At 33.8% G+C, this 18,867-nt stretch overlaps 1 protein-coding gene across 2 annotated transcripts in view; it reads right to left on the bottom strand.

The window, feature by feature from the left end:
- Window positions 1-18,867, bottom strand: part of ADAM10 (ADAM metallopeptidase domain 10) — a 158,277-nt gene that overhangs the window by 84,611 nt on the left and 54,799 nt on the right. For both annotated transcript variants that reach the window (XM_063089440.1, XM_063089441.1), the window contains exons 3-4: window positions 7,633-7,751; window positions 5,454-5,612 (exon numbers count right to left, since the gene is read on the bottom strand). In XM_063089440.1, the coding sequence (XP_062945510.1) occupies window positions 5,454-5,612; window positions 7,633-7,751 (278 nt within the window). The remainder of the gene's footprint in view (window positions 1-5,453; window positions 5,613-7,632; window positions 7,752-18,867) is intronic.

Here is an 18,867-nt window from a genome sequence, read left to right as displayed (position 1 = left end):
CTCGTGAATCAATTATTAATCCATTCATGGAGTAATGGGTTAATAGTTTAATAGGTTATCATGGGTGTGAACTGGTGGCTTTATAAGGAGAGCAAGTGAGCACATTAATAAGGGCTCTCCCCAGCCCTTTTTATGTGGGTACTATCTCTCTACAGGACTCTGTAGAAAGTCCCCACCAAGAAGGCAGCCCTCACCAGATGCAACCCTCCTGGACCTTGGAGTTCCCAGCATCAAAAACTGTAAGAAATAAGTTTTGTTTCTTTATAAATTACCCAGTTTCAGGTATTCTGTTAAAAGAAAAAAAAAAAAGGACTAATACAGCAGCCATATCCTGGAGTTTCCACAAATGAGGAGGCTCCTACACTAATGACGCCTCCATCTTGAAGTAAAAGAAAGTTTAACAATTTCTATTTTTCAGAACAAGAAATAAAGGGTTCTTCCCACTGAAGCACCAGAGAAAGAAGAAAACAAGTATAACTATGGGTAACACACATGCTCAAAGTAGGGATGGGCAGTACTATTGAGGCACGAGCAAATTCAAGCTCTCTGGACTTTCCTATACCACACAGCAAAATAAATAGTAAATTTGAAAGAAAAAGAATAAACCCAAATATACTTATTCTACAGCTTTATATTTAATTAGAATATTTTTTAATTCAGAGATTAAGTATTTCTACATAAGTATAACATGGAAGAATTACTTAGATCTTTGCCTCTCAGATAGGTAGTACACAAAAGGGTATAAGTAATATACTATTACAACTAATGACTCCAAGAAATCATATAGTCAGACATTCCTTAAAGCTGGGTATGTTAATAAGATAACTATTACAGTTTATGGGACAGTGTTTTTCCCAGTTTCTTGAAAGTAAACTGTGCTGGGGGCAGAAAATTAAGTGGTATTCTTACCCTGTCACAACTGTTCACACGTCTATGTCCTAGGAGAGAGTGCTTTTAACTACCAAAATACAGAATTGAACAGTGTGAATTTTAAGCTGATAACTACATGTAGTTATCACCATCACATCTAGCCAGGTATCAAAGTGCCTAGAGAAGTCATTAAATATTTTCGCTGAAAACCTTCTCTGTATTCTGATACAGTTTCAGAAGCCATTCCCCAAGGTTCTACAGAATAACAATATCGTTTCCATGGTTGTTTTATACATTTATGCCTACAATTGCAAAAACAGTACTGTATAAGAGGAGGGTAGCCAAATTCTCATCAGAACCCATACCCGAGGTTGGTATACCACCCCTATCATTTGCTTCTGGTGAGAATAACACATACAGAGACACCAAATTCACTCAGGCATATATACAGTGATAGAAACAATCACACAGTACTTTAGTTGTGAAAATAAATTACTGGCACTTAAACAAATTATATGAAAATAATAACATAGATTAAAGGACACACTCTCCCTTTTAATTGGCTGCAAAATAAAACATCCATTGCTAAATATGTTAAGAATCTGGCTTAAAATAGCAATAGATGCAAATGTATGATTTTAGGGAGGCTTACAGATTTCGGAAAAGCCCCAGAAATCCTCAGAGTAAAGGCAGTGACAATTTACAGTTTTCCATGAATGAAGCCAAAGAGTATATGGTAAAGAACAACAGGTCCACAATCAAGTGAAAAAAAGTTAAGCCTTAGTTTCCTCACCTATAAAGTGGAGACAATATGTGTGCCTATACCTCATAATGGTATTTTAAATGAGGATTAAATTAAATGAGGTAAATAAAAAAGTTTATATAGCACCAGATAAACAATAAGCAAAAACAACTACTCTTATTACTACTACTACTACTTTCAGAACCCCTGGTATTCTACACAGAGAGGTTAAAGGGCCAATTAAAAGTAAATCTACCTATCTCTACATAAATCTATCATTCTCTGTATAAATTACAGCTTGTAGGATAAATGAGTCCCACCTCCTGTTTTTGTTTGGTGTGCAAGCTAAGGATGGTTTTTACAGTTTTAAATGGTTGGAGGAAAAAAATGAAAAGAATGATATTTTGTATCATATGAAAATTACATGAAATTCAAATTTAGATGTTCATGAAGTTTTACTGAAAAACAGTCAACCTCATTCATTTATGTGTCTCTATAGCTGTTTCTGTACTACAATGGCAGAACTGAGTGGCTTCAACAGCCCTCTTATAGCCCCCAAAGCCAAAAATATTTACTATCTGTCCCTTTACAGAGAAAATGTTCCAACCCTGGTCTAGAATCTAGAATACAGCAACTAATTAAAAGCTAAAAGGTTAATACATGGATTTTTCCTTTCTTAAACCATCGTTAACTTGACAGATTTTCAGACAGTTTTTCAAAAGCAATTGTCTAAATTTGTAAACATTAAAAACCGTTTAAGGCAATTCCTTCCCACACTCCCATTCTCATATCACTACATTTCCACTTACCAGAGAAATTACCAAAGAAATCACTTTACACATTACTACTAATACCACTATTGATATTTAACAGTAAAAAAAAAAATGTGAAAAAGCATCCTTACCACAAACATATATTTACTTGAACAAGTATAAAATAAGAGCTGAAATCAATGGTAAAGTTAAAACGCCAAAAGGAACAGAAAAATAAGTCGCACCCAAAATCATTAATCCTCCAAGCTAACTCATCACCTTTGGGGAAAAGAAAGGTTGACATAAATTAAGATATTTGAAGTTACTACAGGATACAAAGTGGGAAAAATGCAATTATATTACAAGAAAGAAATTAAAGTCAGAGGGAAGCAGAATATGATTAAACTACATTCAAATAGATAACAGAAGTAAAACAAGAGAGATAAGACACAATAATAAATATAACAAGCAGAATAAACAGGGTAGAGGGCACTGATGGGAAGTGTAAAGCCAAGGAAAGGTATGAGTACAATACAATAGCTCCCTTTATCCACAGTTTTGCTTTCCACAGTTTTAGTTACCTGTGATCAATCACAATTCGAAAATATTAAATGGAAAAGTTCCAGAAATAAACAATTCATAAGTTTTAAATTGTGCATAGTTCTGAGTAGTGTGATGAAATCTTGTGCTATCCTGCTCATCCCGCCTGGGGTGTGAATCATCTCTTTGTCCAGCTTATCCAGGCTGTATACACTGCCCACCTATTAGTCACTTAGCAGTCATCTCGGTTATCAGGTCAACTGTAGCGGTTTCTCAGTGCTTGTTTTCAAGTAACCCTTATTTTACGTAATAATTGCCAAAGCGCAAAGTAATGATAATGGCAATCTGGGTATACCAAAGAGAAGCCTTCACCTGCTTCCTTTAAGGGAAAAGGTTAAAAGTTCTTTAATAAGAAAAGAAAAAAGTCATATGCTGAGGTTACTAAGATCTATGGTCAGAACAAATTTTCTATCCGTGAAATTATGAAGAAGGAAAAATAAATTTGTGTTATTTTTGCTATCATACTTCAAACTGCAAAAGTTATAACCACAGTGTGTGATAAGTGCTTAGTTAAGATAGAAAAGGCATTAAATTTGTGGGTGGAAGACATAACCAAAAAACCTATTCTGATTGACAGCAATTTGTTGCACCAGAAAGCATTGAGTCCATACAAAGACTTCAGCAAGGGATTCCCTGAATCAAGTAACATCAAGCCATTTACTTCAAGGAAGCAATGGTTACGTAGACTTAGAAATAGGTTTGAACTGAAAAATATAAAAATTATATGAGAGACTATGTTGGCCATGAGGAAGCTGCTGCCACATGAGTATAGTATAGTGCTATTTTGAGAGAGAGAGGAGAGACCATACTCCCATAACTTTTATGAAAATACATTGTTACAATTGCTCTATTGTATTATTACTGTTGTCAATCTCTTACTGTGCCTAATTTATAAATTAAAATTTATCATAGGTATTTATGTATAGAAAAAACACATACAGGGTTTGGAACTATCCGTGGATTCAGGTATCCACTGGGGGTCTTGAAATGTATCCCTTACAGATAAAGGGGGTCTGTGTGATGAAAAGGAAAAGATAACTTCTTAAATTACTCTTTCTCTCACCTTCCTTCCCCAAAAGGTCTTGTTTGATCTTGAGAAAAAAATTCTTGGAAAATATTCCAAGATTTCATTAAGTATTTATGAAGAATCTGCTACACAGATACATGATACGTGGAATATTAGAGGAGCAAAAAAACCAGAAACTGTATTTGGACAACTTACATCCCTTGAAAGGGGAGGTAAACCTACAAAAATATTAAATTATTAAGAAAATTACAAAGCAAAACACAAACCAGACGATAATTCTGTCAGCAGAAAGAAAGGAAGACAAAGGAATTCATATTCCTACTTATGAAGGAGGATTGTAGCTTGGAGCTTAACGCTTTATATTTCAAATGAAGAGTGTGAAATATAGGAAGGTGAAATTGAAAAAGGAATCAAATAGGGATGAGTGAAAATACAGTCAAGTAGCATTAATGAATTTACGATTTAGCAAGTAGCTAAAATCATAAATCCATCCTACCTAGAATAATTATGCTATTTTTTATAGTAATCCAACATCAAAGATAAGAAGCAGTTGGACAGACTGAAATACAGAAACTGTCAAAGCTGATGAAGCAAAAAGTCAAAGTGGTTAAATCTTTCCAGTATATTACTACAGGTGAAAATAAAATTATTGCTAACACATTCCTGTCTGTAGAAAGGAAATTGAAGCCAGGAGGAAGCTGCTAAATTAGCAAAAGAGGCAAAAATCGAGAGACTAGTCTAATTACAGTAAAAAAAAAATAAAATATGAGTATTCAAGAGGCATATGAATTAGAGGAATGTATTTGTGCTATTTCACTGATGCATTCTCGTGATTGGATAGCTACATCTACCATTCTTGATAATGGCAGAATTAAAAGATGAAATCTAAATACATTTCCTATTCTTAAAACACAGAAAAAGAACTCTCCTAACAAATTACCATCATATAATGGTAGAGAACAAAATCCATGACAAACCTGGAGTCTCACCAAGTTGAGGTCATCATTATTTCAAGATTCCAAAAAGAAATATTCAAAGGATTTAGAAATTACAAAAATACCTAAACCATTCCTTAAATGCTACACAAATACCCACAATGAAATCTACATAAGAAGACAATGATACTTTTCTGCCTTCAGTAGGCCGCACAAAGGCATTAGTATTAAACAGACTAGCTGATACCAGAACATAGAACTCCCAGTTCAATCAGACTTGTTTGACTCAGTTCAAATAGAATTAGTTGTATCATATCAACAAAGTAGGACTGGCATGAACTGACAAGGAAATTGCCTCCTTATATGGATCTATTATTCATTAAACTGAGACTTTGCTTATAAAATTATTTTCTAGCCTAATAAATAGATTAGGAAAGAAAACAGCTCAGGCTTCATTTGTCTCCACGTATTTTAACAATTCGCGTGCCTTTTTGCAAAAAGCTACTTGGTAAAACTTAAGTACTTACTAATATCATCTTCATGATAAATGACAGAGTGAAATGGCAGAGTTCGGTCTTTAATGTATCTTTCTGCTGGCTCAACATAAAATGTGCCACCACGAGTCTGGATGAATCCTTCAAATCTTCCATCAATAACAGACCCATGGCTAAAACTTCCTTCTTCACCTATTAATGAAAGCAACAAATTCCTGAAATTTTTTTACATATGAATTTAAATTCATTCTCCTTTAAAAAGCCATTCTTACATATATATTTTAAATCCTGAATACAAATTTACTGGGGAAATTAGTTTTCATATAAAATATATCAAGCTGTATTTGAGATGTGAACAGAAACAAGTATTTAGTTAAAACGTGTAATTACTAACGACAATAAAGAAAAATAGAATATCTATCTTGTTGGCAATCATATTCCTAGCACCTAGCACAGTGCCTGGTATGCATGCAGTAGCCATTAAGTAAGTAATCATTAAATTAACTTAAAATTAGAGAGAGGAATGCAGATCCACTGATAAAATATACACTTTCAGAATAAAGATATTCAATACATGTTTTGAAAATTTTGCTTTAACTAACCTAAGGAAAAATGCTCCCTTCCCACCTGATATGTTATGTATGAGTCTTTTGGATTCATTGCCACATTTAGGTTTTATTAATACATTTTTAAATAAGAGCGTGTCGAGTATTTCAGAAGCAATTTGAACAAAAGTATACCAACAATCCTTTTTAAGATATTGGACAAAGATTTGCATGTAAATATGTACTGTCAATTATACTTCTTTAGTGAAAGAAAATAAAAGTAAAAAGGGTACTTTTGATTCTTAATATATTCACAACAAAAAGCTAAGCACCGAAAGCAAATGCCAGTAAAGGGTAAGTGGAGGGGCTTTAAAAGTTAAATTTATCTGTCAAAATTCTCTCATTAAAATAAAAATCAGGCGTTCCACAATTTCTATGTTGTAGATTAACATTAATTAGTTGGCTTTGAATTAATCATAGACTGAAGCTAAGAACCCAAGACACTGGTATTTTTAATGATATCATTTTTATCTACAAACTCATTTACAGTCTTGTACTTTCTTGATCATCACCTAGCAAAAAGAGGTACAGACTACTAAATCATTTGCCCAAGATAAATGATCAAGAAAATAAAAGAACACTAGTCTGACACTAAAAATCTAGACTGATGGAAAAACACTTTTCTTTGGTTACAGAATTACAAGAATGCAAAAGCTTTTAATTTAATAACTAGTTTTAGTCTACAAATATGAGATTTTAAGTGTAGAAATGCTTAATTTATCTGGCATAACCAAAAAATAAGAAACACTTCTTTAAGCACATAATTTTTGTGACTGGCGGTATGGCGCTCAGCCAGTGAGCGCACCGGCCATCCTTATATAGGATCCGAACATGCGGTGGGAGCACTGCTGCGCTCCCAGCGCCGCACTCTCCCGAGTGCGCCACGGGGTCGGCCCTAAGCACGTAATTTTTCATAATGTTATGATTTTGAGTGGAAATCTCTCTAATATGTTGAAATGAGGTTTCAAACAGTTTAACTTTGTCTTAATGAGGATCATCTTATTTATTAATGTAGTTAACACATGACATTTTGCCCCTTCCCAATATGCCCAGGAGACTAATTTTTTCTAGTTTTTTTATAACTTCTATAATTGTTCTGTTCTTCCCACATTCCCACATTACTATCAGATATAACTTTTTATTGAATTAAGTGTGCTGCTCATGTCCCCCAATACCTTTTTAATCTGGTGTAGTATGAGAAATCTGACAGAATTGTGAATAAAAACAACAAAGTTCAGAGTAAGGAAGGTCCTAGGAGAATTTTCCTATGAATGCCTTTGTTACATTATTTTTGGCTAAGATGATCTTTACAGTTTTTTTAGATTTTTTCTGTTTTCTTATAAAACACAGCAAAGTTACTGCTAATTTTAAAATGTGAAAACTCTAACAGTTTGGAGATATGAGAAGAGTCAAAATTTTATACCTTTCAGTAGCCAGAAACTGCATAATTCACCATTAACATACATGTAAAGACAGGTCATAAGACTACATTCAATCTCCTCGGGATTTGTATCATCTTTTCTGAAATATTTGCTTACACTTCAAAACGTATATTTCTCTGTGTAGAAAAAAATTAAAGAAAAGGGTTCTGTTAAGGTTCAACTTACCATAAATGTGTCCAGTGTAAATATGAGAGGTATCATAATCAAGAACTTTATTTGATGTTTCTACTTTAAATTCATCACTAAAAAGGGAAGTGTCCCTCTTCATTCGTAGGTTGAAATGTCTGCAAAATGGGATTGGAAGGGGGGAAAAACTGAAATTAAAAGGACTTCAATTTTAAACATTTATTTTTTATTTTTAAAAAAAGTCTGCAAAATGTGGACTATGTGTGTGCAAAATAGACACAATTTGTCTATTTGGGAAATATATTGATCAAGATTTTCTTATAAAAATTCTGCACTAAAACTTAACCTAGTAGCTGTGATACAGATACATTAACTGTCAAGGATATATTAAAAAATAAATGCCCTATAGACTGATTCCTATGCGGTAAAACAAGATCATTTTAATAGCAACTAAGTTACTCGAAGATAAAAAACAAGCTTCCTGACTCAATTACTATTATTCACCACCACCTACCTTCCCTCTCAGTAATTCTGCAGCTTTGCCATTTTCTTCTACTTCCCACAACTCAAATAATACACAGGAAAGTGGCATCTATATCAGATATCCAACATCTCTTCTCAGAAAGACAAGTGTGGATGCTCTTTCTTTCATACACACACACACACACACACTTTCAAATCCTTTATTTTCCCTGCGACTTCTAATCCTTGCACATTATATTTAAACCTTCCTCAATTAAATTTGAGAACCACAAAAGACCAGGATATTGGGAGAAATCATAGTCATTCTAACTGTCCTTTATAAGGGAGAGGGAAAGACCAAAACATTGAAGTGAAATTAAAGAGACAAGAACCTAGGGTTTAGAATCAGACTTGGAATCAAATCTTAAGCCTATAAATTACTAGGCTCAGGATTCTTGTTTGTGAAATGTAGACAATAAATTCTATCTACTTTGTAGGATTATTTTAAGTATTAGAGATTATAGTGTATGTATAGTCATTAACAATGTATCTGGCTCATAGGAGATGTACAATAAATGGTAACAAATTAGCTATCGTTACTTAATTCTTAAAAGTATATCAAATCTTTTATAATTGCCATAAAGGTCTGCACGTAACTGAATTTCTGCTCCATGTTTTCCTGACAAACACAAGAGTACTTCAAAAGTTCAAGGAAAATTTTACATCATCTTTTATTTTTCCACAAACCTTTTAAAGTACCCTCATACAACAAAAACTATATTCTGCCTTCTTTTTGTTTGTTTGTTTGTTTTAAACAAATATACATTTTGAAGAATACTGTGAGAACTTTACTTTTTTTAAAACACTTGATAAAAATATGTAACACATTGAGTGGTATGGGGAAAAACAGTCATTGTACATATTCGTGACGTTAATTGGTACAATCTCTATGATGGCAAAACTGGTGAAAACAATCAAAATTACAAATGCACATAGCCTTTGATATAGGAATTCCACTTCCAGAAAATTACCTTATGCATACTTGCACATAAGTGAAATTACTTCCACACTATCAGACTGTGGTATGATAAGAAATATAGTTGGCCTTTGTCCCAAGTTCCTGGCACAGAGCCAAGAAAAACACACCAAAACACACCACTCACTGCTGAAAACCAGCGCTAAAGAGAAAATCGTAAAAGCCACAGAGAAAAAACAACAACAACATTACATTCAGGAGGACAAAGAATGACTGCTGATTTATCATTAGAAATAATGCAAGCTAGGAATTATTGGAACAGCTTTTTTTAATGTTGAAATAAAAACAATGTCAATCTAAATTCTATATCCAATAAAAAGATCATTCAAAAATAAATTGCCAATGAGGAATGAAAGAGAAGACATCACTAACAGTTCTGCAGATATTTAAAAAGTAATAGAGAAATATTATAAACTTATTAAAAAATAAATTCAATTATTTAGCTAAAATGAATAAACTCTTTAAAAGGTACACATTATGCATTTTTCTGGTTGGGGTCGGGGCAGTGGGCTGGTACAGGGATCAAACCCAGGACATTGGTGTTATCAGTGCCATGCTCTAACTAGCCAACCCAAAAGAAACACTTTATATGTACTGGCCAGCCACTTAAAAAAAAAAAAAAAACCACCAGTGCATTGTATTATCTCCATACTAGCCAGCAGCCAAAAAATTTTAAAAATTTTAAATGAATAAACTGGATTAAAACCATGTATAAAAGCAGTTAATTATCCATGCAGAAAGACAAGTAGAAATACAGATAATAAAACAAAAAATCAACTTTAGATCATATCCAAAAATGCACTGCTTATATTAATATCAAAATTAATTTGGATCTAAAACATACATCAACAGAAGAAGGAATGAGAGAAAGCCTGGAAGGCAAGTAAATGGTAGAAAGAAGCCAGACTGAATTAAAGTCTGTCACAATCTAAAAATAAACTATAAATGAATAATCAGGAGTTGGACATAATTTATTCCATTAACCAATTAGGATTCCAATTTCCTAATTTTAATTCCACCACCATCCGTTTGATAGTCCATATCTTTATGCTATTTTAATATTTTACAAAATGCAAATTCTTTGTGATATTCCTATTGGATAACATATTATAAAATAATAATGATAATACAAAGTTGCTGACCAACAAACCACACACTACCTTCTTAAGTTTTTCAACAAGCCTTCAATAAAAAATTATCTGAAAACATAACCTGATTCTTGAATTGTTTAAACTTTTGGCCAAAAGGTCAGAAAAACTGCAGTAAACACTGCCTTATAAAAATAACTGTATTCCAGGAAGATAGTTTGGTGGTTCCTCAAAAAGTTAAACAGAATTATCATATGATCCAGCAATTCTACCACTAGATATATACCTAAGGGAACTGAAAGCAGGGACTCAAACAGATACTTGTATGCCAACATTCATACCAACATTATTCACAATAGCCAAAAGATAGAAACAACCCAAATGTCCATCAACAGATGAATGGATTTTTAAAAAGTATGTATGAGTGGTATACACATACAATAGAATATTATTCAGCCTTAAAAAATAATGAAATTCTGCTACATGCTACGAAGTGGATGAACCTTGAAAATATTTTAAGTGAATTAAGTCAGACATTATGATAAGTGAAATCAGTTAGTCATAAATATTCTGATTCCACTTATATGAGGTACCTAGAATAAACAAATTTATCAAGATGGAAAGTAGAATGGTTGGTTGCCAGGGGCTGTCCGGGGAAAGGAAAATAGAGAGTTACTTTTTAATGGGTACATAGTTTCTGCTTGGGATGATGAAAATGCTGTAGAAATGGATAGTGCTGACGATTGCACAATGTTGTGAATGTACTTAACGCCCCTGAATTGTACACTTAAAAATGGTTAAAATGTTATTTTACTGCAATAAAATTTAAAAAAATTTTTTAATCATTGCATTCCAAAAAGCTAGATTATACAATAAAATTGTGTGGCCACATTTCTTAATAGTAAAAGCCCCAGAATATTTGGTTGAGATAGCAGTACCGTGAAGAGAATGATGAGATTATAATGTTCTTAAATTTAACATTGAGGTTTAAAGTTTTGAGAGTACTTTTACGTTTACTACTGCATCTTACCCTCACAGTATCAGTGAAAAGGAGGCATAATAAATATCATCAAAGGATATGACTCACGGTCATGAGACTAGAATTAGGACTAGAACTCCAGTGTTCAGTTGCTTTTCTCCCATACCACAAATGCCTCTCAAGCATGTGATGAAAAAAGTCAAGCTAACAAATGCTGAGTGTTATAGTAATCATAACATTATGTCTCCACCAAGTCACTTTTTAAAATCTGAACAAATGCAAGTAAGATACAGAAATGAAAATATAACCTCATTTGACTTGCACTGAAAATTGTGCTTTACAACAAGACCATAAGAAGTTCTGTTTGATTATTGATGCTTGAGCCATTTTCAAGATTATAGTTAAACTCCATCCCCTTTTACTATGCTTCTTTGAGCAAGTTTAGTTCTTCTTATTATGACAATATAATTACACTATCATCAAAGATAAACTTTAGATTTCCTTCAAGGAGGCAAAATGCCCAGTATGAAGAACATTATTACACTTTGAATGTTTTTAAATCCTCAGATTTAACTGCAGTATTGATTTTATGGGTCAATAGTATTTTGTCTGTCATCTTGATTGTAGTTGTTGCCTCATAATTCTTTTTTTGGTTTTTCTGAGTGCCATTAAAGTTATAAAGAATGGAGTGAAGTTATAGGAGGGCAAAATTAGTTGATAAATGATAGCAATTTGAAAAAATACACCAAACAGATGCTGATTCCCCAGTCTTGGTGCTCTGAATATGTAGTTGCACCGTATGGTAACAATACCTAGTTTTCCTTTCTCAGGCTTTAAAAAAGTACGCTACATCCAAACCAGACAAATAATAGAGGTATTAGAACCACCTGTGGTGCAGAGCAATGAAATAAATTATGTTAGGATATGATCCCATTAAGTTTTCTGGAGGATCGTGTACCTTCTACATCTTTATATAAAGAGGTATCTTTCAATAGGTTAGAACAGATAGAATATAGAGTAAAAAGATATTGCCTTTTCCCGTGGGGTTGCTATTTCCACAAAGACAGTATGGCTCTGATTCTCAGAAGAAAGGAGAAACAGATAAGGTTGTATCCCTTGAACTGAAGCCATAAAAGGACAAAAAGCCTCAACTAATCAGATACCTTGGCAACATAGAAAATCTGAGGGCAAAAATCTTACTTCAAGATACTATCAGAATAATCCAGGAATCCCAGAGACCGCGACTGTCTCCATGAATAAAGGTCTATCATATTTAACTAAACAGGCCTATGGTAGGCCTAGGTTAGTAATTACTAGGAATAATTGTACTGAACTAGGACATCCCTGATATCTCCAGAGGCTCATTTCCTATTAACCTTCACCTTAATAAAGACACTTGTGAGAGTCTCCATCCAAATTATTTTTAATACAAGATATCAATATTAACATCAGATATCATGAATCAATTATCTAGTTTACTTCCATGATTATACTGGAAGCAGAAAAGTTCTTTCTACTTACGGGTCTCCAGAGGAGGAAAGGGCAGAGTCAGCCCATGTGCACCCCACTAGGCAGTACCTGAGGCATCCTCCACAGAAATTCTAGGGTTCACACATACAGTTTGAAAAACACAGTTCTCGAAGTTTAACTGATGGCGCTGAGGTGGATAAATTATATCAAATAAGCAAAAATACATAAAAATCCACAAGAGTTCCTAAAGAAGACAAAAATGAAACTAAAACTTGAGCAAAAATGATTAACTTTATCTTGTGTAAGACAAATAGAACAATGTTGAGTTTTTCTCATACAAAGGAGAAGCAATGGGAAGAACTTGCCTTAATAGCCTGACTACAGAAGGGTACTTCAGAAAGTTCATGGAATGATTCGTATTCTCTTGTGATTCTACCTTTCCATAGCTTTTTGAAGAATCTTCTTAGTATACACGATTACAAAATAAGTAAATTTATCTACTAGAGAGAAGGAAAAGGTTTCTGTAAATACTTTCCAAGCTCATGCAACTATGTCATTAAATAATTGGCAACCAAACTACTCTATATAAAATGCTGGAACAATGACAGGATGTAAGAGTAAAGAGAGACTTAAATTATTCAGATATCTAACGTTCAAATGTATAAAATCACGAAGATCACCTAAACTGACTAATTTAACAAATCAGAGAAGGCTTACTTCACCAAGATCACACAAATAAGGCCAAGAGTTTGAATGTGATCTAAGGTCTTCAATTAGCCAATCAATGACCTTTTCACCACATTTAACTATAGTTTCCTGCTTAGGATATATCAGGGAGCTCCAGGATGGCAAAATGCAGCTTATCTTCCTGGTGAAAGACAAAAATAAAGGACTGACTTGTACATCCATGTCTCAGAAATGCCTTCCAATATCAAGTTGGACAAAGTGACCTCTAAGGTCTCTCAAGATAAAAAATGCAGAAAGATTCTTCACCCAGTTTGGCAGTTGAGAGTAAGCTACCTGTGAAAGTAAAACATAAACAGATTTTGGGAGTCACATATATGGGCAGAACAATTTTACTACAGACAAATAAAATGTGTTTGTACTTCATACATTAAAGAAAAAATCAGCCAAGCTATACTTAAAAAAGACAACTGAGTCCTTTGTGATTGATTAATCATGGCAGAATTAGTAGAGATATTGGCCCATTATGCTCTTGTAACCAAATGCCAAAAATGTATTGGCTATTATTACGAATCATTAGAGACTCAAACAAAAAAATATTATGTCTTTACGCTTATACATGACTATGATATATTCAAATCTAGACTACTCTGTGTAATTAGATCCAGCAAGATCAAACAGAACTAGAGAGATTCAAAGAAGGATCTATAATTTGGACTAAGAATATTGGGAATGTTCAGTAGGACAGAAGAAAGAGGCAGCAACTGACCACTTCCCTCCCTGAAACACTCCTTTTCCGTGGCTTCTAAGATATCATGTTCCCAAATTTTCTCCTACGTTTCTTACTGCTCTTTAGACTCTGCATCCCCTCCTCCACGTAACTCTTAAAATGCTGGCATTTACCAGAGCTTTCCCCTAGGTTCTCCTCATGAACTTCACAAAACATGTTCAAAACTAAACATGATTAAATTTATAGCTGCTCCAATATTCCCTATCTCAGTAAATGGCCCCAATAGCCACTGAGTTGCTCAAACCAGAAAAATCTTAACTCCTTTTCTTTATACCTCACTACATATCAACCAAGTCCAATCAATTCTACCTTCAAAATCTCTTTCAAATCCATTCACTCTCCTTCATCATCTCTAGTACCATCTTAATCCAAAACACAATCTCCCAAGAGGATCAGTACAACAGCCTCCTAACTATCCTCAATGCATCTGGTCTTAACTGCCTTCCAAATTATTCACTTGCAGCCACATTAGACTTTTTAAACCTCATACAGTTACTTACCATTAAGAACCTTCCATGGCTAAATAAAAAATTATCACCATGACTTATACAAACTCTCAAAGATCTGGTTAATGCTTACATCTCCAGCCACATTTGAAACCCTCCCTCAGTTTTAAGCACCAGTCATACTGAAATTCTTTCAATACCATGAACATGCCACTTTTCAGCTCAGTATCTGTGCACATGCTGTTTCCTCTGCCTAAAACACATCTCCTCCCCTTCTTTGCCTAACCAACTCCTTCTCCAGTCATCCTGGGATCAGTTAAATGCCACTTCCTAAGAGTGGCCTTCCCTGACCCTGAGATGAGATAGCATTGCCCTTTACTCCCATAGCAATCTTCTGAACATTCTTTAACATTTATAACAGATGTCCTTACTAATGCAGTACTTGTCTTTCCCATAAGCCCATAAATTCACTAATAGCAAGGACACATCTTGTTCAGCTACTCTATTCCTAATGATTACTAAGTGCATGAAATACATTTGATGATTAATAAACATATAACACAATGAAAAGGTTGAAATAAATTTAAATATGAAAGTGGACTTAGTAAATTATGGCATATTAAATCTACAGAAACATCTATTGCAGCACAAACTTTAAAGGAAATGCACAATGTATTTCTTCATTCAATCCAGAGATGAAAATTCTATTTAACTAAATTTGTGGTGTGGGGTTTCTTTAAAAATAGTTTCTTTCACATAAAAACAAAAAAACATGACAATGAATACTGCTACATAGCACAACTATTTGTCCCACAACATTATAACTAAAATTCTTAGTTTTCTAGACCTTGTGTTTATATTTGTTACTTCAGTACAGATGTTTTGGAAACTTACTAGTGCAAAGTGATTATAATATAAGATTTCAGAGACGCACACAAATTAACAACTTTATTCCTGTTATACAAGTATCAAAAATATCTGTCAACCAGCAGAAGAGAAAGGCTTTAAGAAATTAGAAGAGGTTATAATACAACTAACTGACAAATCAGTATTCAGAAGCTATTTCAAAAAGCAACTGTATATGAGATGACCAAAGAATTTTTAAACACATTTATCAGTTTAAAAAGTATCACACTACTGTACAGATTTCACTAATGCTTAATAAAACAATCCAGGCTGGCCAGTTACCTCAGTTGATTACAGCACAGTATTATAACAATCCAAACAAGCATATTATAATAAAACATAAACTAAACATATTCATCCAACAGTTACCGTAAAGGACTTTCACGTATAATGAAACAGGAAAACATTTAAATAACCTTTAGTTATGTAAAATCCTTGCTACACCAATAAGAAATAGCACAACAACCTTACATGGAACTTAATCACTTGAAGAACAAAAAAAATTCAAAGTTGGATATGGATCTGATTAAACACCCAACTGCACATGCAACATTTCAGTATGAAATACAACTTACAATTAAGGAAAATAATGAATGGGCTTTCTTACTAGACATATACCCAATTTCTAACACTCACTGTCTAGGTCACCAAACTCTAGAAACTTGGGCATTAAAAACTACACCACTAAATAAGTTATCAGACACAACCCTGTTTTCAATAAACATTTAAAGAAAAGGATTTACACAATGACTAAAAATAGTCAGAGAAACACTTTTACACTCTTATTTCCATTCCCCTTTTCAAAGCAGAAGAGAGAAAGCTAAGTTCAAATTTCTTAAAAAATTCATTCCCTCTCTTCCAGGTAAGCCATTGTGGGGAAAATAGGATAATTTAGCCAGGCTCCCTTGGCTCAGGTCTGGTTGTGGATGGAGCAGCACATTTCTTGTAAACAAGTTGTGTGTGGGTGGAGTCAGTATGCATGTGCACCAATGTATCTTTTTAGTTTTGTTGCTATTTTGTGTCCTTGAGTTCATGAAGCAGAGCTGGCCAGCAGAGCCCTGTCTAAAAATAGAGCATGTTTACTCTGCTGGCAGCTGCTCAGTTTTTCTTTGGACTTTGTCAGTAGCAGTTGAGGTTCTGAGTTTTCTCTTTTGTACTGCCTAATTCTTAGACGTGTGTGTGCTGAATAAACACTATTCCTTCTTCAACCAAGGCTCCAAGGACCTTTTTGCCGGTTACATAGCTCATAGACCTGCATGTGAAGGGTTTGTGAACGGGCTCAGGGGGTCTGTGAGCTCCAGACCCTAGCCCTAGCTGTAAAGCCCCGGTTAGGGCTTAAAAACATGTAAAATAAAAACGATATTTCAGGGCCAACCCCGTGGCGCACTGGGAGAGTGCGGCACTGGGAGCGCAGCGACGCTCCCGCCGCGGGTGCAGATCCTATATAGGAATGGCCGGTGCGCTCACTGGCTGAGTACCGGTCACGAAAAAGACAAAAAAAAAAAAAAAGATATTTCATGTTAAAATCATATCTAAGACACTAAACTCAAAGTAATAATAATCAGCTCCCAATAACCTTCAGTTATGTAAAATTCTTGTAACCTTTAGTCACACAAAACTACAGTTAATTTTAGTACAAAATTAACACGAACATAGCTAAGCTCTTGCTTTTTCTTATGCTTCAGTAAGTCTAATAGCCATCATCCCTTCAGATTTCTTTAAAAACACACATATTTGTTAGGATTTTAATTTCTGTGTAAAGAGGAATCGTGCAAGAATAAAGAATACTACATCCTAGAAAATCCACTACTGAGACTAACAGCAGTGTGAAATGTACTTAAACTAACAACATATGCTATACTATACCCAACACAAAGTAGGTACTAAATAAATCCTATTTTCCTTTGGGAATTTTTGCTCAAATTTGCTGGGAGAGATTTAATTAGCAAGTCATTATTTTTCAAAACTTTGTTTTGCCACATCCCTAATAACAGCATTTTTACACAATTCAAATGTACTCCCTAACTCTTCTTTATGAGCAGGCATCCATTTGTGCTTCCTGGATTCTTATCTCCTCTGCTTGTCAAAGTCTGCTGGTTTGTCTATGGAGTTAAAAGTGTCCTAGGTTTCTGCTAGTCAACTTATGATATGACAGAGATAAAATCTAAGATGCTTCAAGACTAACCGAACTCTAGTCAGAAACCAGGGAACATTTATGCCACATACAGGTTATCTGAGCCATGTTCACAATTACCTTCTTATTTCAGAAGTAGGGAGAACTCAAATCCCAAACCACAAAGAAAACTTTCAATCAAATGTCTAACCATTTGTTTTAAGCAGTTTGGAAACTTATTGCTGAGTCTACAGAAAAAATTACCTTGTCAAAATCAGAGAAAAGAAACTTATAAGTTCTTCAAAAAATTATACTTCCCTTAAGAAAAATTTTTGATATCTTCTGCGCTATATACAAATCACTCATATTAGGTAGGAACCATTTTTGATTTACTGTTTGATGTACCCAAACAAACACAGAGGAAGAGAAAATGGTTATTATTGACTAGATAGCATTTTGATTTTGTTTTTAAATTTAGTTTAATATATTTTGTAGAATTTTAAAGCATGAAGGGGACTTAAACATTACCTCATCCAAACTTCAAAGTTTTACTAATGAGAAACCTGAGGCTTAGAAGAAATCTCTAGATTTCACGTCAAGTCAGAAGGAACGCCACACAGTCTCTGAGTTATCAGAGACTGAGTGGAGTTATCCTTTCTCTACCCAGCTTACGACTGCTCTGATACATATATAAAATCACAAAATTCTTTTCTAAGTGGCTTCCCAATCAAATGCAAAGTTGGTGGCTGTGAACCACCATTCTAAAGTTAGTAGAGTGGTGAGAAGACCAGAAAATAAAGGCAAGATGTCTACTCAAAAGTATATAATTTGGGAAACAAGACATAAAGAATGAAAAGGTTTAAGTATACATTCAAGGGTACTTCAAAAAGTTCATGGAAAAATAGAATTAAAAGATAATATGAATCTTTCCATGAACTTTTTGAAGTACCCTCGTACAAGAAAAAACAAATTTAAATATAATAATGTATACAAACTTCCTATCATAAAAGATAAACTATATCTAATAGATAATCTTTCTAAATAAGAGTTCTCAGATATTTTTAAATTACCACCTTGAAACAGTATTTCAGAAAATTCATACAAGTTCTATTAGGAAGAAGGAACAGTGGAATGATCCCTATGCCTCCCTTCAATGACAGCTGCCAACAAAAAAACATAATTTAAAAATATATACAACATAAGAACATTACTGTGAGCTATAAAAAGGATCACTACTATACAATGTTGCAGTGAGGTTTTTCTCATGCTATACTACTAACCTTGGATAAATCCAAGACAG

The sequence above is a fragment of the Cynocephalus volans genome, chromosome 3 (assembly GCF_027409185.1).
Source record: "Cynocephalus volans isolate mCynVol1 chromosome 3, mCynVol1.pri, whole genome shotgun sequence".
NCBI lineage: Eukaryota > Metazoa > Chordata > Mammalia > Dermoptera > Cynocephalidae > Cynocephalus > Cynocephalus volans.
This window is presented reverse-complemented; position numbering and strand designations above follow the sequence as displayed.